The sequence below is a fragment of the Chrysochloris asiatica genome, unplaced genomic scaffold (assembly GCF_000296735.1).
Source record: "Chrysochloris asiatica unplaced genomic scaffold, ChrAsi1.0 scaffold00067, whole genome shotgun sequence".
In the NCBI taxonomy this organism is placed as follows: Eukaryota; Metazoa; Chordata; class Mammalia; order Afrosoricida; family Chrysochloridae; genus Chrysochloris; species Chrysochloris asiatica.
The window spans coordinates 7,593,042-7,618,643 of record NW_006408585.1 but is presented as its reverse complement, the minus strand read 5'-3'; the positions used below and the strand labels follow the sequence as shown (position 1 = coordinate 7,618,643).

The window sequence follows — 25,602 nt, the reverse complement described above, 5'->3', positions numbered from 1 at the left end:
AATGATCAATACACCTTGATTGCATGTTTGATCAATTTCAGATTGAAGAAGTTGGTAGAATTCTTCTATTTCATCCTCACTGGCTTTAGTGGGTGGTGCATAAATTTGAATAAGAGTGGTATTACCTGGTCTTCCCTGTAGGCACATGGTTATTATCCTATCACCTCATGACTTATCTGGATACGTTCTTTTTGATAATGAATGCAACACCATTCCTCCACAATTTGTCATTCCCAGCATAGTAAAAACCATGTGGTTATCAGATTCAAAATGGCCAATACCAGTCCATTTCAGCTCACTAATGTCTAAGATATCGATGTTTATGCATTCCATTTCACTTTTTCAATTTCTAATTTTCCTAGATTCATACTTCATACATTCCATGTTCCGATTATTAATGGGTGTTTACAGCTGTTTCTCTTCAGTTTTAGTTATTCCCCATCAGCAAATGAAGGTCCCATGGGTGTTACTCCCACGGGCTTCACTCCATTTGCATCATCATGGTGAACTCTACTTAGAGGAGGCAGCTCTTCCCCAGTCGCATTTTGCATGCCTTCCAATCTGAGGGGCTCATTTTCCAGCACTATATCTGACAGTGTTTCTCTGCTATTCATAAGGTTTTCAGTGACCAAATATTTGGAAGTAATTCATCACTCCTACTCCCTAGTCTGTCTTCACCTGGAAGGTCATCTGAAACCTGTCCACCATGGGTGACCCTGCTGGTATTTAAAATACCCATGGCAGAGCTTTCAGAATCACAGCAATTCACAAGTATTACAAACTGACAGACCCAACAGAATGTGGAACTCATCAGATAATATCTTTGCTGTCTCATGCAAGTAAAGTTTTACTAAAGGTAATACAGAAACGGCTGCAAGCATACATTGACAGAGAACATCCAGAGGTTCAAGCCAGATTCAGAGGGGCCATGGAACGAGGGATATCATTGCTGATGTCTGATGGATCTTGGCTGAAAGCAGAGAATATCAGAAAGATGTTTACTTGTGCTTTATTGAGTACACAAAGGCTTTCGATTGTGTGTATCATGACAAGCAATGGACAACATTGTGAAGTATGAATATTCTAGAACACGTAATTGTGCTCATGAGGAATCTGTACATGTACCAAGAGACAGTTGTTCAAACAGAACATGGGAACACTGGATGGTTTATAATTAAGAAAGGTGTGCGTCAGGTTTGTATTCTTTCACCATACTTATTCTTTCACCATACTTATTCAACCTGTATGCTGAGCAAATAATTAAAAAACCTGGGTTATATGAAGAAAAACATGGCATCAGGATTGGAGGAAGACTCATTAACAACCTGCGATATGCAGATGATATGACCTTGCTTACTGAAAGTGAAGAAGACTAAAAATATTTACCGATGAAGATCAAAGAGTACAGTCTCCAGTATGGATTGAATCTCAATGTAAAGAAAGCAAAAATTCTCACCACTGGACCAATAAATAATATTCTTATCAATGGAGAAAAGATTGAAGTTGTCACGGACCTCATTCTTCTTGGATCAAATATCAACACTCATGGAAGTAGCAGTCAAGAAATCAAATGATGTATTGCATTAGGCAAATCTGCTTCACAAGACCTTTTTAAAGTGTTGAAGAGCAAAGATGTCAGCTTGAAGACTAAGGTACACCTGACCCAAGCCATGGTATTTTCAATAACCTCATATGCATGCGAAAGCAGGACAGTGAATAAGGAAGACCATAGAAGAATTGATGCTTTTGAGTTATGGTGTTGGAGGAGAATATTGAAAGTGCCATGGGGTGCCAAAAGAACCAACAGACCTGTGTTCAAAGAAATAGAGCCAGAGTGCTTCTTGGAGGCCAGGATGGCCAAACTTTGTCTCTCATACTTCGGGCATATTGTCAGGAGGGACCAGTTGCTAGAGAAGGATATCATGTTTGGTAAGGTGGAGAGTCAGAGAAAAAGATGAAGACCCCCAGTGAGATGGATTGGCAAAGTGGCATCATAAATGGGCTCAAGCATGGCAACAATTGTGAGGCTGGCTCAGGATCAGGCAGTGTTTCATTCTGTTTTACATAGGGTCACTATGATTCAGTACCAACTCAATGGCACCTAACAACAACTGTATATCTTTTTACACCGTTGCTTGGTGCTAACCTAGAAAGCATCCTGAAGATATTTCATTGCCCTTAACTCAATTTTCCTTGGCCCAAGAGAAGAACATCATTTAGGAGGGAAAAAAAGTTTATGGTCAAGTATTGATTTTTATGTATGTTTATGCTACCTGTTTGTAGACTGGGAATAGCAGTAGATCGTGGATATGGAGTGAGAATCTAGGACAGCAGGAATGCCAAAGCAAGATTGAAAAAAAAAAAGGAGCTGGCTAATGTGGGAGGAGGCTGCCTGGCAAATTTCCCAGGAGTCCATGGTCAAAGTGGAACTAGTTAGAGTTGCCTAGAGCTATTAACTCATCCAAATAAACAAATAAGAAACTGTTGCCAAAAAATATCACTGGTTATGATTTTCACACTTACAGAATCATTTTCCCAAAATTAAAGATCTTATGAACTAGCCAAAGATTGCCCTCGAGCCACACTGAACTTGAGCATGTGTAGATACACTAGGAGGCACGTGAAGCTGTAGTGCATAGATGGGGCAGCACATCACCTTGTAGCATAGCTTCACTCACTCACTGCTGAAGCAAAAACTCATCTTGATGGAGTTCAATGAAATATTTGCGTTTACTTTTTGAGGGGCGGTTGATAGAAGTAAGGAGTGAGAATTAGGGTTGGGACTATGGTTAGATCGGGCTAGGTCTAGGACTTGATTTATTGTTAGCGTTATAGTTAGGACTAAAGTTAGTATGAAGAGTAAGAGTTAGAGTAGGGTTAAGAGTAAGGCTTTGCCTAGTTTTCAGGGTTACAGTTATACTGACTTTGTAGTCCAGCACATTAACCCACAGCACCACACCAGGACTCCTCTATTCTTTACTTCGGGCTTCTCTTTCTTCAAAATGCTTATTAGTTTAGAAGTTATTTTATATTGTGTCTTTACTTGTTTATTTTTGTTCTACCACCCTTGGGATATAGATGCCATGAGAGTAGAGACTGTCTCCTTCATTTTAATTTTAATATCTCTAGTTGGGAAGTTGGAGTCCTGATGTAGCACTATGATAAGCACTGGACTGCAAAGTCATTTGAATCATGAAGTTGGAGGTTCAAACTCACCAGCCCCTCCTTGGAAACCCTATACAGGGTCACTATGAGTTGGAACCAACTCAACAGCACTTAACAACAAGTTTAGAAGTTACTGTAATGGTTGAGAGATGAGAAATGAATTGGACTTGGGTAGTAACATTGGCATTGATGAAACATGATTGTATTCAGGACATATTTAAGATGTAGAGCCAAACAGACTTGATAAAAAATTGAATATTGGTGAAGAAGAGAGGCAAGGAATATTGCTGGGGTTTTAGCCTAAGTTAACAGTTAGATAAATGGTGCCATGTACCGAGATGGAGAACACTTAGGAGGAACAGGTTTTGGGACAGGTATTGGCTAAGTTAGGTTTGAGAGGCATGTACAAGTGGAATGGACATATCAAATAGGCAGTCGGATGTGTAGTTCTAGTTATTTCCAGATAAGTAGGTATTTTATAATCATATGATTTCAGATATGATTGAAGTTTTTTGGTGGGACACAGCACAAAAACACTTGGATAGATGAAAGACAAACTTAGACTTGTTAGTTATAGCTACAAACCAGAGAAGACTGCCAAACAGGCCCACAGGGAGTTAGTTATATACAGGGACAGGGTAATAGCAAGCCGGAATGATGGGAGACAGCTTCTGTAAGGCAAGCAGGTTGGAGTTAGCAAAGTTCCAAGACTTCCCAGGGTCTGGGTATTTAGAAGAATTCAGCAGACTCGGGAATCAGGTTGCCCTTAGTTGTTTGGTAGCGGGCTCTGGGGCACTTAAGGGCAGGTGCATTATGGCCCCAGAGTTTGAGAGCCCAGTTGATGAACTGGTTGGACTATAGACTGACTGGAATCAAGCCAGGGCCTCACAATTGGATTTAAACAGTATTTTAGGTCTAAACATCAGAAATAAAATGTTGGGATTTATCAACTTGTCAACACACACACATACATACACCTGCACACAAAGGACTTTAAAAAATTTTGAACTCAATCAACATGTCTTTTAGTCAGAATAATAAGAAAATGGTCATTATTTTTATGTTTCAAAATTGAATATATCTTTTACTGGTTGAATATATCTTCCCTATCAGCTTGAGAAGATAAAGACAAATACTATAATAAAATATGCAAAGATTTGGAATTAGAAAACCAAAAAGGAAGAAGACGGTCAGCATTTCTCAAGCTGGGGGAACTGAAGAAAAATTCAAGCATCGACTTTTGTTATTGAAAGATTCTCTGGGCAAATTATTGAACGATGCAGAATGAATCCAGAAAAGATGGAAAGAATACACGGAGTCATTGTACCAAAAGGAAATGGTTAATGTTCAACCATTTCAAGAAGTACCATATGATCAAGAGCCAATGATACTCAGGGAGGAAGTCCAAAGTGCATTGAAGGAATTGGCAAAGAACAAGGCACGAGGAATTGATGGAATAAAAATTGAAATCTTTCAAGAAAGTGAAGCAGCACAAGAGGCACTCACTCATCTCTGCCAAGAAATTTGGAAGACAACTATCTGGCTGACTGATTGGAAGAGATCCATATTTGTGGCTATTCCAAAGAGAGGTGACCCAACGGAATGCAGAAATCATTGGACAATCTCTTTGATATCTCAAGCGAGTAAAGTGTTGCTAAAGGTAATACAGAAACGGCTACAATCATACATTGACAGAGAACTTCCAGAGGTTCAAGCTGGATTCAGAAGAGGCCGTGGAACGAGAGATATCATTGCTGATGTCTGATGGATCTTGGTTGAAAGTAGAGAATATCAGAAAGATGTTTTACGTATACTTTATTGACTACGCAAAGGCTTTTGATTGTGTGGATCATGACAAACTATGGACAACATTGAGAAGTATGAGTATTCCAGAACACTTAATTGTACTTCTGAGGAATCTGTACCTGGACCAAGAATCAGTTGTTGGAACAGAGCATGGGAACACTGAATGTTTTAAAATTGGAATAGGTGTGCGACAAGGTTGTGTTCTTTCACCATACTTATTCAACCTGTATGCTGAGCAAATAATACGAGAAGCTGTGTTCTATGAAGAAAAATGGAGCATCAGGATTGGAGGAAGACTCATTAACAACCTGCAATATGCAGATGAAACAACCTTGCTTGTTGAAAGTGAAGAGTACTTGAAACATTTACTGATGAAGATCAAAGAACACAGCCTTTGGTATGGATTGCATCACAATGTAAAGAAAACAAAAATTCTCACTACTGGACCAATAAACAACATTCTTATCAACAGAGAAAAGATTGAAGTTGTCAACGACTTCATTCTTCTTGGATCAACTATCAACATTCGTGGAAGCAGCAATCAAGAGATCAGGCGACATACTGCATTAGGCAAATCTGCTGCACGGGAACTTTTTAAAGTGTTGAAGAGCGAAGATGTCAGCTTGAGGACTAAGGTGTGCCTGACCCAAGCTATGGTGTTTTTAATAACCTTATATGGATGTGAAAGCTGGTCAGTGAATAAGGAAGATCGTAGAAGAATTGATGCCTTTGAATTGTGGTGTTGGAGGAGAATACTAAAAGTGCCATGGGCTGCCAAAAGAACCAATAGATCTGTTTTGTAAGAAGTGCAGCCAGAGTGCTCCTTGGAGGGAGGCCAAGATGGCTAAACTTCATCTCTCATACTTTGACATGTTGTCAGGAGGGAATAGTCACTGGAGAAGGATGTCATGCTGGGTAAAATGGAGGGTCAGAGAAAAAGAGGAAGATCCCCAACAAGATGGATCGGCCAGGTAGCATCATTGATGGCGTCAAGTGTGGCAGCGGTAGTGAGGTTGGCTCAGGATCAGACATTGTTTTGTTCTGCTGTGCATGGGGTCGCTATGAGTCGGTTCCGACTCGATGGCACCTGACAACAACAACATTGAAATCAAGAGGGAAAGACCTGAAGATCTCTTCCCACAAGAATTTTAGAGTAGGAAACCCTATAGGGCAGTTCTATTTTGTCATATAGATCGCTAGAGTTATAGGTTGTTGTTCCATGTTATCAATTTGATAGCATTCAACAACAACAATATTTGAATCAGAACAAAATAAAGGTATCTTTAGCAAAAATTTAAAAGTCAAAAGTTAAAAATGAACTTTAACTTTAATATAAAGTTTTGTTACGTGTCAGTTTGTGTTTGTCAACATATTAAGGCAACTGTTATTTTTCTTTTTGCATATTTTGTATTTCTTTGTAGGTTTAATTCCTGCTATGAATTAATTCTGTCACGTTTTTGTGCACGGGACTTCAGAATGTTTGGCATTACAGGAGTGAAAGTAAAACGTGTCATCAAAGTTAACAACCGTATTCTGAGACTAAAATTTGAAGAGAAATTCCAAAAGCTTCTGGACAGTGAAGTTATGCATGATTCAGAGTAAGATGTTAGATTCTACAAGGGACATCTTTACAAAGTTCAGTTTTATTTTGTAAATAAAAATGGTCTTTCTGCTTTAAAAGTTTACAAAATTGAGAATCCACCCTGTTGGTAAATATTTAATTTAAATGCATCTCTCATGGCTAATATGCTCTCAAACATTTAGCCACACTGAGCCTCTTTCTGACAGTAAAAAGAGGTGGAGGAATTAATGATGCTGCTGACATATCAGGTGTAAATAGAAATATCACAAGCCTGACAGATGGTCACTTTACGTATGGTTGATGCTGTTGCTTTTATTAAGTGCCATCGAGTTGGTGCTGACTCATAGCAACACTGTATAGGGTTTCTGAGGCAGATAAGCATCATCTTTCTCCTGTGGAGCAGCTGGTGGGTATGAACCACCAAACTTGTGGTTCACAGTCCAGTGTTTATTCTATACAGCCACTGTGCGTATGGTTAAGATTTGGTTAAATCAATTCTCAAATCTTCTCTCCTTCAATTATTCTTTAAGGGATTATCGAAAGATGCTGGAATGCCTTTTTTATGTTTTTGAACCTGATGTTACAATGAAGAAAAAGCAGCTACTGCACATACTGGAAAAAGGATTTAAAGAGAGTGAAACAAGCAAGGTAACTTAAAATGTTTTTTTTAGAATAATGCATTCTTCCTAATGATGAAAGCTTTTATAGCATCTTTCTTCTTTGAATTGTACCAGGGTAAGCCTATGAATTACTTTATTATCCTCACTTTACTTAATCTTTCTTAGCATCTTATTTTTTAAATCTACTTTAATCTGTTGTAAATATGTTATAAACTGAGATCATCTTCATCTTGAAGAAATCCATTTGTTTAAATCTGCCGAACTTTCTAGTTATCATCCTGTTTTACTCTTTCTTTTCATGGACACTATTGTTTTGCTAAGAAGCTCTGATAGCATAGTGGTTATGAATCGGGCTGCTAATCTCAAGGTCAGCAGCTTCAAACTACCAACTGTTCTGCGGGAGAAAGATGAGGCTTTCTGCACCTGTAAAGATTTACAGCCTCGAAAACCCTATGCCAGGTCGTTATGCATCAGAACTAACTCCACAGCACATAACCACCACCACTACCACCATTGTTTTGAAGTCCTGGTGTGGTGCTGTGGGTTAAAGCATTGAACCTCAAGGTCGGTGCTTCAAATTCACCAGCCCCTCCTTGGAAACCCTGTCCAGGGTCGCTATGAGTCAGAAGTGACTCAATGGCACTTAACAAAAACAACAATTTTTTTTTGCTCTGTTTTATTATTCCCTCCCTTGCTGTTGATATTACTTATCCCTAGTCACACCTGAACTCTAAATTATCTAATCAACCTTTCTTGAATGCCACCATCTTGGTGAGGCCGGCACTGGTATAGAGCAGTGCTTCCTAGCCCTTTTTCACAAAATGCTACACCTGGTGTAACGCTGTGGGTTAATGCACCGGACTGCAGAGCCGTTTGAACTTCAAGTTTGGTGGTTCAAGCTCACCAGCTGCTCCTCGGAAACCAGGGTCGCTATGGGTCAGAATTGACTCGATGGCAGTTAACAACAACAAAATGATAATATGGCTGTGTTTGAATGCTGACTTTACCACTCACCAGCTATGTGAAGATAACTATAGTATCTACTAGGAGTCCTGGTGTGGTGCTGCAGTTTAATGCACCGGACAGACAACAAGGTCGGCAGTTCAAACCCACCAGTCACTCCTCAGAAAGCTATACAGGGTCATTATGAGTCAGAACTGACTCGACAACACTTGATAACAACAACAACTTGGAATCCTGGTGTGGCGCTGTAGGATAAGCACTGGACTGCTCACCTTTGGCAGTCCAAACCCACCAGCCATTCCTCAGATACCTTATACAGGGGCATTATGAGCTGAAACCTACTTGTCAGCACTTAACAACAGCAACAACAACGTTATTGCTGTATGAAAAGGTTCTTAGATCACATAGAAAGTTTTGATAATATTTACCATTATTGTCTGAAACATTTGATACTAGTGACAGTTCTCTGCTTTTTGCATGGCCATTACTTTCTACTTTTTGATTGTCCTGTGTTTGTCTTCAATAGATCAAAGTCTCCTTAGGTGTCTTTTTTCTCCGCACACCATCAATTGTTTTCAGTGTTAAGATCCTAGAAATGGCTAAAGCTAATTAACTAGAAAATTACTGTGTAGAATTATGTCTGTGCTATGATATTCACAGAACAAGTAAAGATTAATGCTGCATTGTTTGAGAGATGGGTTCTGATTAAAAAGAAAAGTTATATAAGCAGTATAGGAGGGAAGTTTGGTTGAGGTAGGCAGGATGTTTGTAAGGCAGAGGATTGGTCAGAGTGGGGAGGAAGAAGCTTTGACTGGAATATATTTGAGGTTGAGTCCACCTTTTTCATTTCAGGATAACCTCATTTGAATTATCTTTCCCTCCCTATCCCCATTGCCTGCTGCCACTTAAATCTAATCCCTTAGAATGTTCCTTCTAATGACAAGCCTCCCCTTGGTCACACTCTCTGTTCCTTCCATCTTTCCCAGTACAGGCTGATGAGTCTTCCCTAAAACTTTAACCTTTATTGTGCACATGATGAGAAACTTTCTGAAATGCCCCATTGTATTCAACTGTTGTTGTTTGGTGCTGTTCATTGGTTGCAACTCATAGCAAACCCCTGAACAACAGAATGAAACACTTGTCCAGTTCTGCACAATCCTCACAATTGTTGTTATGTTTGATCCCATTGTTGCTGCCACTGTGATTCCATCTCCTAGGGGTCTTCCTTTTGCTCACCCTCCACTCCACCAAGCATGAAGTCCCTCTCTAATAACGGGTCCCTCCTGCCAGTATGACCAAAGTATGTTATGAAGAGAAAGTCTCACCATCTTTGCTTCTAAGGAGCATTCTGATTGTACGTATTCCAAGACAGATTTGTTTGTTCTTCTAGTAGCTCATGGTATTTTCAATATTTTTTTCAACACCACAATTCAAATTCCTGGTAACTTCTTGTTTTTTAATTATCTTTAGCAAAATTTTACTTGCATGTGATATTAATGATACTCTTTGATGATTCCTACATTTCACTGGATTAACTTTCTTTGGCGTGGACACAAATAATGGATCTCTTTCAGTCAGTTGGCTAGTTAGCATTTTCCAAATTTCTTGGCATAAAGAGTGAGTGCCTCCCGACTTATATCAGTTTGTTGAAACATTTCATTTTGTATTCCATCAATTTCTAGAGCCTTGATTTTCACCAATGCCTTCAGTGCAAGTTGGACTTCTTCCTTCAATATTGTTATTTCTTGATCATATGGTACCTCTTGAAATGACTGAACATTGACCATTTCTTTTTGGTACAGTGACTGTGTGTGTCCCTTCCATGTTCAGGTAGGCCCTGTGTCATTCAGTATTTTTCCCACAGAATCCTTCAGATTGTATGTTGAGTCTAGATTTTCTCTTCAACTCTTTCAGCTTGAGAAATTCTGAATGTGTTCTTCCCTTTTGGTTTTCTAACTCCAGGTCTTTGCACATTTCATTATAATACTTGACTTTTATATATATAATACTTTGTCTTCTCGAGCTGACCTTTGAAATTTTCAGTTCAGCTCTTTTACTTCCTCATTTCATTTGTTTGTGCATTTCTTGCCAATTTCTTCTTTACTTTTGTTTTAATGTTTACAAAATCTTCATGGTTTTCTCTTTTCTTGAATTGATGTGGAAGTGTATTAATTTTCTTTGAGGTTACTGTGTAACTTGTTAATTTCTTCTCCCATGTAGAACAGTTTGTTTTATCAGCTTTGCCATTTGGAAGTACTATAATTATACTTTTGTTTATTTTTGCTTTGTTGTTATCTTCATTATAACTTGGTATCTCTTGTTCCCTATTTTCAATCTTGTAGGTTTGCTTTACTTTGGGCACTACTATATCTAGATTGAATTCTAGGTGGTATTGCTGTGTATGCCAATCTCCAGTTGTTGTCTGATGTTGTTCTTCTCACTTCAAAGGCCTTTCTTTAATATTCTTTTTATAAAATTGGCCTAGTTATTACAAATTCCTTTAACTTCTTTCTATCTGTAAATGTTCTAATTTTGCCACTGTATTTGAGGGACATGTTTGGTATTTGGGTATTGGGTAAATTATATTTGGTTGGCAATTTTTTCTTTCAGAGTTTTATATATGTCTCCACATTGCTGCCTTGCCTGTGTGGTTTCTGCTGCTAAATCAGAGCTTAATCTTATTGGTTCTCCTTTGTAGGTAACTTTTTGTTTTTCCTGAATTGCCTTCAGGATTCTTTCCTTATATTTGATTTTGGAGAATTTGATTATGATATGTCTGGTGATTTTCTTTTGGGGTCTATCCTGTTTGGGGTTTGTTCAGCTTCTTGAATGCTTAGCATCTCATCTTTCATGATATCAGGGGCATCAGCAGCTCTCCAGTTGTGTTTTCTGTACTTTTCTTTGTCTCTTCCTGTTCTGGACTTCTGATCATGTGTAAATTATTCCTCTTCATGTATACCACATGGATCTTAGGCCTTCTTTAGATTTTTTTCATTCTTTTTTCTGATTGTTCTTATAGCATACTAGTAGTGAGAGATTTGTCTAATCTCTCTAATTCAGGCTTCTAATGATTCAGATCTACTCTTTTGCTCTTTCAATGTATTGTCCATTTCTGAAATCTTAAGATTGATTTGCTGAATTTCTGTGTGCAGGTTTTGTATTGTCTCTGATCCTTTATCGATTTTGTTTGATCATTCCTGTGGTAGTTTCCTGAATTCTTCCTTGTTTTCCTTGGCATTCCAGTGAATCATTTGTTGTTGTTGTTGTTGTTAAGTGCCGTCGAGTCGGTTCCGACCCATAGCGACCCTGTACAGTGTTTCCAAGGGTGTAAATCTTTACGGGAGTAGAAAGCCTCATCTTTCTCCCGCGGAGTGGCTGGTAGTTTCGAACCGCTAGTGAATCATTTGGAAGTGCCTAAATATAATTCTTTTCTATTCTTTTTCAGGTAGTTTCAATGTCTTTTTTTCCTCCAAAATGTTTTCTAGCTCTGCTTCTTGGTCACTTGTTTGAACCACTCTGTGTTCTTTCTTCGTACAAACAGAAACTGGCTGTTGCTTTCATGGCATGATAGTCTTGTTGCATTTGTATTAAGCTGATGATTGCATGTTGGTGTGTTCTTAGGCACTTTCCAACTGCCTCCCAGTGGGTGTGATCAGGATATGAGCTTGTATGCCATTCTTTGTTCCCTGTTCATGCAGTTCAGTTCAGGATAGAGTTAGCTGTTGTTGGTTGTTGTCATTTATCCAGTGTATACCAGCTAGTGTTGGCTCTTGCCTAGTGGGTAGAGTTGTAGAGAGTTCAGTTGTGACTGGGTTGTATGAACACAGTTGCTTTATCCTATTGGGTGAGGCAAGAAGAGAAAACACACACACACAAAAACCCAGAAAACAAACAAACAAACAGTAGCAACAACAGAAGATGGCAAAGGGAAAAAAAAAAAAAAAATCAGACAACAGCTAGAAAAAGAATTCAAAAACCAAAGAGAGAAAAGGGGAAGAGGACAATAAAATAATAGGAGAGAGAAAATAAAAGAAAGAAAAAGAGCTAAACACAATTAGGAAGGGGAATGAGCAAAAGGGAAAGCAACCAGAGAGTGGTTTAAAAAAAAAGTAAAGAGAGAAGAAAGAAAGAAGCAATAGTGGTTAAGAAAGAGAAGTAGAAAAAAAAGGAAAATGAAAGTGGAGATAGAAAAGATAGAACACAAGAGAGAGGAAGATGAGAAAGAATGAATAATCAAACAAAAACAAAAACACCTACCAGGGTAGATGCCAGACCAGACCCAGAGAGGAGAAAATTCTGAGGTCTCCTGCCAGCCAATGACCTCATTCACATCATGGATGGGTAAGGGATGAGACGATACCACTCAACCCTTGATGGAGTTCCTAGAGGACTTGATGTTGTCTATTCTGAGCACCCAATCCAGATGTAGTTTGTTTAGACCCCAAAGCAGCTGGGGGATCAGGGTATTTCTATCCTAGAGTGCAGCCAAGGGTGAGAGTTCCTGACAGTCCAGTGCTATCTTAAACCAGGTCTGTAACAGACCACAGCTGATTCCAAGTGCCGGGATTGAGGCTGCTAGCTCTCCACACACTTTGATGTGGCTTCTTCGGCAGCTCAGAGAGCAGGAGCTTCACTGGGAGTATACGTGGGTGGGGGCTGGCCACACCTTTGGTCACCGGGGTAATGTGGGTACAAGAACAAATTTTGCACCTTTGTCTCCACCAAAAAGTGATATGCCTCTGCACCACCTACTTCCTGCTAATCTTCAAAATCACCATGTTGTACTTGGCCGGCCTGCACAGGTTACCAGTCTATTTTTCCCCCCTCCATGTGTCCATTCAGCTGTTTCTACTATTAAGGGCCAGCTCTGCAGATTTGGAGCAGGGACCTCCTGAACAGGGTTAATGTGGATAGCTACCCACTCCTTTAATGGGGGCTCACAACTGCTGTGCTCACCTCCTTGTGGCTACAACCACTAGGAGAGTGGTAACTTCCCTGGGGGTACATGTCTGTGGGAACCTGCCTTGTCACTGGTCACTAGGGGAGTGTGGGGAACAAGAAAAAAAATCACACCTTTATCTCTGCTAGCCACTGGTATATTTCTGAAATTCCAAAATGTTTACTTGTCTCTGAAGCCATTCAGAAAGGCTTAACATGTCCACACCTCATCTGGTTGGCTGGTACAAGTCACCATTATGTTTCCCTTTTTTGCTATGTCTGTTCAGCTTTCTCTTAAGTAAGGATTCAATCTGCTTCTCTATACCTTCATGTGAATCTCAGGTTTCCAGGACTATCATCTACATCTATTTCATTTGGGCTTCCATATCTTTGTTGTACATAGTCCCTACAGCCTTTCTGCCTAGTCCACCATTTTGCCCTTTTCCTATTTGCTAGTATTTTGTTGAGAATTTTAACATCTATGTTCATGAGGGATATTGGTCTATAATTTTCATTTTTAGTAGTGTCTTTGCCTGGTTTTGGCATAAGGGTTATGCTTACTTCATAAAATGAATTCAGGAATAGCCCAACCTTTTCTTTATTCTGGAAAACTTTGAGTAGAATTGGTGTGAGTTCTTTTCTGAATGTTTGGTAGAATTCATCAGTAAAACCATCTGGGCCTGGACTTTTTTTGTTGGGAGTGTTTTAATAACTTGATGAATGTCTCTTGTTATAAGTTGTTCAAGTTTTCAACTTCAGTCTGTGTTCATTTAGGCAGGTCATGTGCTTCTAGAAATATGTCCATTTATTCCAGGCTTTCAAATTTGTTAGAGTACAAGTCTTCATAGCATTCTATTATTATCCTTTTTATTTATATTGGAACCCTCATTCTTTTTCATGTTCCATTGCTTTTTTGTAACGCACATAGTATCACTAGGAAGTATGACATAAACAAGTTTGGGGACAAAATAAACTGATTCTTGGTAAATATATAGCACAACTGGATGGAATAGAAACACATCAATGTTGTTGTTTTTTAATCACCTTATCCTAAACTGCCACCATAGTGTGGGTTGTAGAGAGAATGAAAACTCCTGTTTGGTTACAATTAATCTTGCAGTCTGGCTGAGTAGAGATGAATTACAAGAGATCAGTTGAGAGCTTTTACTATAGCATTATATATAGTGTATTTGTTATATCGAAATGTTATCATATGTGTGCATCTTACTAGCCTTTGAGGGCAGGACCTTTGTTTTAGAGGCATTCTCAGTAGAAATCTGATGAATGAATGAATGGACTCTTTGGTAGATGCATGAAAATCATGCCTATTTTTGTACACTTATATATTCTCATAAAAATAATTTCCTTTTAATTTTGCAATTATGTGAATCATATCTAATTCTGAAGATAGTCACAATCTCACTATCTCCACAAATTCTTTCCTAATCACTTTAGTTAAAACTGTATTTTATTTCATACATTTTTAAAAATGTTTTATTGTGAATTATGTGATAGTTTACATGGGAGAACATTAGTTTTACATTCATCCTATTGTATATTTTTTCATTGCTATGGTTACAATCCCCTCCATGCATCATCAACCAACCAAAGGGTATACACTACAAGCCTGCCACCTGGTCGTCAGCACACAGCCCCTCTCCCTCTCTGTGTCTACAGTCCCCAACTGCTCCATCTCTCCAAGTCATCGTCTCTGCCTCGATCTCAGGCATCACTGCTTCTCTGGGTCCCACTCTCCGCTCTTTCCCCTTGATTGTCCCAGGGACCTTCGCTCCTAGACTGAAAAGTTAATCACTCCCTTCCTTGCTACAAAATGTCTACCTTTACATTGCCAACCCTCACAAGCAGTCCTGATAACAATTATTCACTATTGTATCACAGAGACCCATCCGTATTTCATTTCATCAGCCCCACCTAGACAGATTGAACACTATTCAATGGAGATTCTACCTTCCTTCACACCCTCTGAATCTAGGTTCCCTCTTGAAAGCTTGTAAGCCAGTCACCTCTTGCCTTTGTAGTCCCCCCATATTGGGTAGCTAATGTCCAAGTTGCCCATCCCTATCTACTCTGTGTATGGAGGGGGTGGGAATGATTCTTGCTATAAGGATTTATTCCCTTTTTTGAGCTACTGCATCCATAGGTGTAAGTCAACTTCATCAAATTGGACCAGATTACTCTTTTTTTCCTCTTCTGGTTGAGTCATACATGTTTTGAAACCTTTTATTTTTAACTATTGTGCATAGTTCCTGTCTTTCCTTCTCTAAGATCATGCTATAGCCTCACAGTGCCATGGACATAAGTTGTATCCAATGAAAATTTAGTGATGCTCATTGGACGTCTGAGAATGCTAATTACTAAGATGTTGAATTTGTGGTTATATGAGCCACATTTTAGAATTTAATTTATAGAAACCTTTTTTGGATAACAAGTTTCAATAAGAAAAAAATTATAGGCAATTTACCATTTATAGGAAAGGTATCTTCTATATATCACTTGATTATTGATGTTGTGATCATTTCTAAACTGAGATAGTAACAAGGAGTAGAATTGAGTTCATATCACGACTTTACCAATTTCTGGTGCCTTCTTGAACAATCCATATAATCTCTCAGAGCTCTACTTTTCTTACTTTAATGAACTAGCGATTTTTTAGTTTTCACACCAAGTGATACGGACATTACTGATACACTTTCCAGAAATAAACCTAGTCACAACGCATTAGCACAATGAGAAATGTTTTGTATTGACATAACAATGTAGATTATTTGACAAAAATATGATATAAATAAGAAGGGTCCGTGATGTAATAGCAATCTAATATGTCGTTACTTATCATGTGCCATGGAGTTGGTTCTGACTCATAGTGACCCTGTATAGAGTTTCCGAGGCTGTAAATCTTTACGGGAGCAGAAAGTCTCATCTTTCTTCTGCAGAATGGCTGGTAGTTTCGAACTGTTAACCTTGGGTTTAGCAGCCTTTCTCATAACCACTATACTATCAGAGCTCCTATGTCATTACTAGTGAAGTATTTATTAAAAGTGTGTAAAGTTGCTGCTACTGTATCACAGGTACTTGTCAGTCTTGATTTTGGCTGCTTTTTCAGAAACCAGTTTTATTTTAGGTCTTTTATAAACCTATTTGTATATAAATTAAATATAAATATGTAACTTTGTAGACTAAAGTTGTACTTCAGGTTTATTTATTTCTTTTTAGTAAGTCTGCCCTGCATTTTTCTCTGTCCTAGACATATAAATAAAATAATAAAAACATCTGGATTGAAGCTGAAGGAGTGTCAGTTTTGTAAAAATACTCAGACTTTTTTCTTTGCAGCTGCCTCTCAGAAAAGAAGCTGTTATTCTCACTAACAGTCTAAGTCTGTGTGAGTGTCCCAGAACTGAACTTTTACAGTACCAGGATGAGAAGAAAAATTCTTTTGATCATGAGCTCTTCAGACATGGTAGTGTAAATCTACAATATTTCTAAACTTTTAAGTGCTAAGACTCCAAATTCATTTTCATATCACTTTCCATAGCTGGCTTCATCAACCCATGGCATTTTCTGCAAGCCATTTTGTGTGGCATTTGACTTTCTGATCTTTGACTTCACTCAGATTATCAACAAATATTTGCTGATTACTGTGTTTTGACATTAATAGAGGAGACTCATTTGGCACTCACATATTTCATCTAACGTTTGAAATAAATACTCTTCAGAGTCTGCTTTTGTTCATTGTGTTTTATCCTAAAAATAAGTTTAATATATGCATGTGTTGTTAAGTGCTGTTGAATCAGTTCCGACTCATAGCAACCCTGGTAGGGTTTCCAAGGAGCAACTGGAGGGTTCCAGCCACCAACCCTTGTGATCCATTACTTATCCTATAGTGCCATACCAGGTTTCCAACAAATACATGTATAAGTGAGTAAATGTGTATATGTTTATATGTGTGTGTATTTTTGCTTGCCATCAAGTTGATTCTAAATTCATGATGACCCTATGTGTTGCAGAGAACTGCTCCATAGCATTTATTGACCCTGGTGGCACTGAGGGTTTGGTGTTGAGCTGCTAACCATTAGGTTAGTGGTTCAAACTGACCAGCCACTCTGCTAGAGAAAGATAAGGCTGTGTGCTCCTATAAAGATTTATAGTCTGAAATACCCAACAGAAGTTTGCTGTGAGTCAGAATCTGTTGGATGGCAGTGAGTTTGTTTTTTGTTGTTGTTTTGGTTTAGTCTTTAGCACAAACGGTGCTTACATAAGGCCCTTATGTCTGCCTTTACAGAACATAGTCAAGTCTGGGGCCAGTATGGAAGGTTACATGGGAAATTTATTAAGATGATTAATGAACATTATTTCTGTTTGTTCACATTTAGGCATCGTCCTCATTACAAAGGTTTTTCTTGGTCAGAGTGTTCAGGCTCAGGAAATGGACTCGATCAGTCAAGCCAATTACCCCATGGTTAATTCAGTGTTCATTCCTCGGAAGTATTTACTAAGTATGTCTACTATAAAGAGAAATGTGCTTTCATCTTTATGAATACAAAATGTTTGCATTTAACTCAGGTGCTTGCATTTTAGTTTCTACATAAAGAATTAGACTTTTCAACAAAAATCTGTCCTTAGCTACTTATGAGCTCCTATTTCCCTGTTCCCAATCTAAGTGGCATATTTATATATGTATCTGTATAAATATTTTATTTTGCAAAATTTTATTCTAGTTTATATTCTATTAAATTTATATGTATTATGCTAATTCTCAAAGAATTGAAAAAAGCACCCAACTTCTAGCAAAAAAGGTTTCCGCATATTTGTCAAAATATATAGTCATACATTGAATAAGAAAAGTGGAAAGTATGAAAAAGAAAAGAAAAGAAATAAAATTAAATCCTTGTAATCTATGTAAGGAGTTCTGGTAGCGTAGTGTTATGAATCGGGCTGCTAACCTCAAGGTTGGCAGTTCGAAACTACCATCCGTTCTGCAGGAGAAAGATGAGGCTTTCTGCTCCTGTAAAGATTTACAGCCTCGGAAACCCTGTACAGGGTCATTAAGAGTCAGAATCGTTTCAGAAGCTAGGCAAATCATTGCGGTGCCTGGCCCTCAAACGTGCCATGTGTCTTTGCTCTCATGTCAAGAATCACTGCACTAATAGGAATTGTTACCTTTTTTTTGCCCTGCCCACCATGTAAATCAACTGTCTAGGGATATTAGTCTCACTCATACGATCCAAGAGTAAATAGATAAAGGTTTACAAAACAGATTAAATGCTTTAGAAAAAGGGAAATAAGGGAAATAAGACCCAATATATCCAGATTACACTCCCAACTAAGGTTATTCATGGGATAAGTAGATTTGTGTTATCTTTCAGTAATCCAGAACTTGATTGGAACTTAATCCAACAGCATTTTAGGAGGTTGTGGAATAATATCCACTTGTCTGTGGATATTCATCAGCTACATGCTCAAATTTCTGATATAAGTAATTCTCAAAGTGAGCACTGAGTGGCTACTAATTTGCTACCCCTGCTAGAGAGTAAGATCCCCTAAGAACTTAATTGAACCTCAGCATAGTGATCCTGCTTGGTCACCTTAGAGCAGGTGGTGGGCTGGCAACATCTTGCGTATGGGGTCCCCAGCCTATCTCCTCCCTCCCTGCCTTCCTCGGATGGTGGCTGGACGTGTGGCCAGAGACGGGTAAGGATCACGTGGAACCTCGGCAACCTAAAACAGAGCCATTGCCATGCTGCAGTGAGTTTCGATGACGGGTAAGACTGAGGAATTCGCACTGACCGCCTAAGACAGGCAGCGTCCCTTAAACAAGCAATAAATAAGGGGGGATCTGATGCAGACCATGCAGACCCGGTCAGGAGGTCAAGACCCTGTGGGCCCAAGCGTTGTTGACCATCCAAACCATAGGCTCTGAGGATCAGACTTTAGCCACCTAGTAGACATAGCGAACTGTCCCTCATCTGATTATTCAGTAATGCTTGTTAGTAATCTTATACATGAGCCCTGGATATCCACAGACAAATGTAAAAACCTTCCCTAAAAGCCGAGACTGTAAATTCCAAAAAGGCAAGTTCCCCCCCCCCCCCCAAAAAAAAAAAAACGCTAAAGAGGATAGAGAGAAATATTGTTAACTGATGATATATGGAGGGGATTATAATCAATGTAATTGATTATATTAATCAATATTAATTAATATAACAAGCTATATTAATGGTTGAATGTGAAGCTGATGATGTGCCCTGTAAACTTTCACTCAATCCAAAATAAAAACATTTAATTAAAAAAAAAAATTACTGCACAAGACCTCTCTAAAGTGTTCAATAGCAAAGATGTCAGTTTGTGGACTAAGGTACTTCTGACCCAAGACATTGTATTTTCAATAATTTCATGTGCATATGAAATTTGGACAGTGAGTAAAGGAAATTGTACAAAAATTGAAAAAAAAAAAAAGAGTCAGAATCGACTCCATGGCACATAACAATAACAACAATCTATGTAGTGAAAGAAGGACTACTAAATATCACAGTTTAGAAGTATCTTTATGGGAGGGAGAGATAAGGAAGTAAATATAATGAATTTGTTGTTTATTAATCTAAGTACAAGTAAAAATATATATTATATTGCATTCTGAAGAGATTTTTTTGGTTAGTTTTGCTCCTTTTGTTTCCTCTAGGTTCTATCGTGAAACAAAAACACTGCGATTGCAGCTTTCGGCAGTGCAAGTGGTTTGTCTTTGATCATGACCTTGTTTTGCCAGAATACATCGTTGAATTTGAGTATATTACAATGGTATGAATTGTTATGTACTTTGAACAGCTATAATTCTTTAAATGGAAACAAAACAGTTATTTGAAATTTAATAATGTTGTGTCTAGTGTAATATATAAGGAGCTCTGGTAGTGTAGTAGTTACGAATCAGGCTGCGAACCGCAAGGTCAGCAGTTTGAAACTACCAGCTGTTCCATGGGAGAAAGATGAGGCTTTCTACTCCTATAAAGATTTACAGCCTCGGAAACCCTGTACAGGGTCGTTATGAGTAAGAACCGACTCCCCGGCACATAACCACCACCAGTAGAATATATATGTATATATAGAATAATATTCTGTGAAGGACTTCATTTGCATCCCAAGTAATTATGACACCTATTTTTATTACACAACTATATTACACAAGTAATATCTGTTTATAGTCTTACAAGAAAAGATTCAGGAGTCTTCTAAATTTGTTGAAAAAGAGTCCTGATGTGTGGCATTGTGGGATAAAGCACTACACCACAAGGTCGATTTGAACCACCAGATCGGTGGTTCAAGCTCACCAGCCACTCCTTGGAAACCCTATACAGGGTCGCTATGAGTCGGAACCAACTCTGCGGCACTTCACAACAACATAAAGATGAAAAAATGGAATTCTTCCTTGACTTCAATCCTAGCAGGTCTTCCCTTCATCAAGGCATCCATCCACTGTTAATCAGCTCTGTGGATTTGCTTACGTCCCTTACTCAGTACTTACGTATTCTCCTACTGAAACCTGTGGGAGCCTTGGTTTTCAAGGTCTCCCAAGTTTTCTATCTTTGACAGGGTGCAGTTTGCCAATTTTTATCCCTCATTTTAGTGGAAAAATATTTTTATTTTCCTCCTCTAATAGATTTTCACCTTACATAGTTTCTGGCTCCCAGAGATTTTACCATATAGCCCACATATCATATAACTAATGGAACCAAGACCTGAAAATTCTGTGATGTCTTTGCCTTTGATACTTTATTTCAAACACATTTCCACTTCCTTATCTGGAGGTGTACACTTCATTCTTTTGGATGCTGCACACTCTTCAGCGGTACTTTAATTCTTCTACTGTTGATGAAACAGAGATAATTTCCACTTTTTAATTATTAAAAACTCTTGCAGTTAATATCGTTAGAGATGTATCATTGTACAAATGTGAAAATTCTCTACAAAAACAAAACAAAACAAAAACAGAATTGTAGAGTCAAAGGACATGTGCACTTTAAATATTATTCAATTTTGCCAATTGTTTCTCCACAAATGCTTTAGCATGTTACAGAGGTCCTTCAGTGTGTGGTAGTATTTGTTTTTCATGCATGCCAACACTAGATATTATCTAATTTATTCATCTCTGATGGGCGAAAAAAGAAAATATTTTCTTTCATATACTTCTGTACTATTTATATTTCTGGGAATTCAGTTGGGTTATGGTGATTCTGTGAATTACATCATTTGGTGATTTCTTTTATGGATTTTGTGGTTTTCATATTGATTGGAAAACCCCTTTTATAAATTCTAGCTATTATCTATCTGGTACATATGTTGCAAATATTTTCTAACACTTGTCTTTTAATTTAGTTATTTATAACAAGAAACCAACTTGTGTTTTTTATTTGTAGTTCACAAAGTAATTTTTGAGATGTGAAACATCTCAATCTTGTCCTGTACGGATTCTAAACTTATGTTTTGTTTTAGTAGGCTTATAGAAATACTCTCCTTTGTTGTTTTCACTACTTACATAGTTTGTTTTAAAACCTATAACTTGAAAAAATATTATGGTAAACTATTTGTTGTTGTTGTTAAGTGCCGTCAAGTCGGTTCCGACCCATAGCGACCCTGTACAGGGTTTCCGAGGGTGTAAATCCTTACGGGAGTAGAAAGCCTCATCTTTCTCCCGCGGAGCGGCTGGTAGTTTCGAACCGCTGACCTTAAGGTTCGCAGCCCGATTCGTAACCACTACGCTACCAGAGCTCCTATATATGATAATAAATTTAACATTTTAATTAGTGTAATCAATTCAATGATATTAATTACATCCATCATGTTATGCTATCATACCACTATCCTTTCCAAAAATTTTCACACCTCCAACATAAAGTTAGTGTCCACTAAGCAATAATTCCTCATGCGCCTATATTCTCAGACCCCAGAAACCACCAGACTACTTTCTGTCTTTGTACATTTGCCTATTCTAGATGTTTCATATACGTGAAATCATATAATATTTGTCCTTTTGTGTCTGTTTTATTTCACTCAACATATGTTTTCAGTGTTCATCCACACCATAGCATGAATCGGTACTTCATATCTTTTAATGATTCAATTACATTCCATTGAGTATTTAACACATTTGATTTATCCATTCATCTGCTGATAGCCATTAGGGTTATCTCCACCATTTGGATTTTGTGAACATTTGTTATTGTTAGGTGCCCTCAAGTTGATCCTGACTCACAGTGACCTTATGCACAGCAGAACGAAACACTGCCAGGTCCTGCGCCATTCTCACAATTGCAGTGCTTGAGCTGATTGTTGCTGCCACTGGACCAATCCATATCAACTGGGTCTTCCTCTTTTTCACTGACCCTGCACTTTACCTAGCATGATGTCCTTCTGCAGAGACTTATCCCTCCTAGTAATATGTCTGAAGTATGAAAGATGAAGCCTCAGTATCCTGATTTCTAAGAAGCATTCTGGCTCTACTTCTAAAACAGATTTGATGGCTCTTCTGGCAGCCCATGATACCTTCAGTATTATTCTCCAACACTGTAATTCAAATACATCAGTTCTTCTACACTTTTGTTGTTGTTGTTAAGTGCCGTGGAGTTGGTACCAACTCATAGCGACCCTGCACAGGGTTTCCGAGGCTGTAAATCTTTATGGGAGCAGAACGCCGCCTCATCTTTCTCCCGCGGAACTGCTGGTAGTTTCGAACTGCTGACCTTGCGGTTCACAGCCCAATTTGTAACCACTACGCTACCAGTTCTTCTCCAGGCTTCATTATTCATTATCCAACTTTCACACAATGAAGTGTTCTGAAATACCCCTTCTTCACAATGTTATTCACAGCTTGTCATGGTCTACATAGTCGAAAACTTTTGCATAGTCAATAAAGTGCAAGTAGACATCTTGCTGGTATTCTCTGCTTTCAGCTAGTATCCATCTGATGTCAGCAATGAAATATCCCTCTTTCCATGTCCTCTTTTGAATTCTGCTTGAATTTCTGGTAGTTCCCTATTCATGAACTGTTGAAGTAATTTTCGAATGATCTTCAGCAAAATTTTACTTGCATTTGAAATTAATGATAGTGTTCTGTTTTCTCCACATTCCTTTGGATCACCTCTCATCATCTCCAACATTATTTCATCACCACGGCCATATTTTTCAACTACTGGTCCTTCCTCTTAGTTTTCAACCTTCACATTCCAGTTACCTGTAATGATCAATTCATCTTGATTTTTGCATTTTTAATCAACTTCAGACTGAAGAAGTTGGTATCATTCTGCAACTTCGTCATCACTGGTTTTAGTGGTTAAGGCATAAATTTGGCTATTAGTGGTATTAACTAGTCTTTCTTGTAGTTGTATGATATTATCCTGTCACTGACAGCCTTGTACTTGAAGATAGATCTTGAAATGTTCTTTTTGACAGCGAATGTGACACCATTCCTTTTGATGTTGTTGTTCCTGGCACATAAGCTCTATGGTTGTCAGATTCAAAATGGCCCATTTCAGCTCACTGGTGCCTAGGATATGGATTTTTATGCATTCTAGTTCATTTTAGGCAACTTCCAATTTTCTTAGATTCATAACTTCATACATTCCATGGTCCAATTATTAATGGATGTTTGCAGCTATTTTGAGTTGTGCCCCATCAGCAAATGAAAGTCCCAAAACCTTTATTCCAGTCACGTCATCAGGGAGGCGCTCCAGCCCAGTCCTATTTGATTGTCTTCCTGCCTGAGGGGCTCATTTTCTGGTACTGTGTCTGACAACTGCTGCTACTTATAAGGTTGTCAGTGACTAAACATTCAAAGGAGTCCTCTTACTCTCCTTCCCAGTCTGTCTTAATCTGGAAGCTTCATTGAAACCTGTCCACTCTGGGTGACCCTGCTGGTATTTAAAATACCGGTGGTAGAGCTTCCAGCATCACAGCAACGTGCAAGGCCCCACAGTACAACAGACTGACAGATGAGTAGTGACAATGAACAGTGGTCATGTACACAAATTTATGAGTCCCTGCTTTCAAGAATTTTGGAGTAGAATTGCTGGTTCATATGAAAATTATTTTTTAACTTTTTGAGGAAACCACCAAACTGTTTTCAATAGTCATTTTTACATAGGGTTCCAGTTTCTCCACATCTTCACCAATATGTGTTGTTTTCTGTTAATTTGGATAATAGTCATCCTAAGGATAAGCGATGGACTGCAAGGTTGGATTGAATTGCAAGGTTGGCGGTTCAAACTCACCAACCACTTCTTTTAAACCCTACACAGGATCACTATGAGTTGGAACCTACTCAATGACACGTAACGACAATAACAACAAGCAAAACAAACAAGCAATTCTGAGTCATAGAGACCCTATAGGACAGACTAGGATTGCTCCATAGTATTTCTAAGGTGACAATCTCTATGCAAGCCAACTGCCAAATCTTTCTCTTATGGAGTAGCTGGTGGATAGCAGACACAGACCTTTTGGTTAGTAGCCCAGTGCAACCAAGGCTCCCATAAACATCCTTGTTGTTGTTAGGTGCCATTGAGTCGGTACCGACTTCTAGTGACCCTATGCACAACAGAACAAAACACTGCCCGATCCTGGGCCAACCTCACAATTGTTGCCACGCATAGACATCCTGTTGTTGTTGTTAAGTACCGTGGAGTCGGTTCCGACTCATAGTGACCCTGCACAGGGTTTCCAAGGCTGCAATTCTTTACGGGAGCAGAAAGCCTCATCTTTCTCCCACGGAATAGCTCGTGGTTTCGAACTGCTGACCGTGAGATTAACAGCCCGATTCGTAACCACTACATTACCAGAGCTCCTTAGAGGAGATGAAATAGTATTGTATAGCTGTTTTGATTTGTTACTTAGTGGTGTTGCAGATCTTTTCATGTTTCATGTGTTTATAGGTCATTTGAACATTTCTCTGGAGACCTATCCAATTCTTTGGGCCATCTTTTTTTTTTTTTTTATTGTGGATTAAGTAAATGTTTATAGGGCAGACCATCAGTTTTACATTCAACAAATCATACACCTTGTTTCATTGCAATGATTATAATACCCTCCATGTACCATCAATTAACAGTATTTCTCTCTATTCACTTTAGCTTTTTTTAACAAAACAAAACAAAACGCCACTCAGGCATATGTAATAATTTACACCTCCAAAGGGTACATTCTGCAAGTCTGTCTCCTGGCCACTGGCTCTTAGTCCCTCTCTTCCCATGAATCTAGAGTTCTCAGCCGCTCCTCCACTCCATGACCCCATCTCTGTCTCCATCTCTGGCATCGCTGCTTCCCTGGATAAGGTCCCGCATTCTTCTTCCTTGATGGTCCTAGGATCCTCTGTTTCTGGACTGTAAGATTAACCACTCCCCTGTTTTTGTTACAAATCTTCTACCTTTACAATTGTGACAGTTGCAATTAGTTATGATAACTATTACTCATTATTGAATCATATGAATCTTATCCCCATCTCTTCACCAGACACATCTAGACAAG

The 25,602-nt window shown here is 38.5% G+C and overlaps 1 protein-coding gene across 1 annotated transcript in view; it reads left to right on the top strand.

The window, feature by feature from the left end:
* Window positions 1-25,602, top strand: part of LRRC9 (leucine rich repeat containing 9) — a 219,084-nt gene that overhangs the window by 58,462 nt on the left and 135,020 nt on the right. Inside the window, exons 10-14 of the mRNA XM_006864637.1 lie at window positions 6,393-6,569; window positions 7,084-7,201; window positions 16,426-16,552; window positions 17,466-17,588; window positions 19,772-19,887. Coding sequence (XP_006864699.1) covers window positions 6,393-6,569; window positions 7,084-7,201; window positions 16,426-16,552; window positions 17,466-17,588; window positions 19,772-19,887 — 661 coding nt within the window. The remainder of the gene's footprint in view (window positions 1-6,392; window positions 6,570-7,083; window positions 7,202-16,425; window positions 16,553-17,465; window positions 17,589-19,771; window positions 19,888-25,602) is intronic.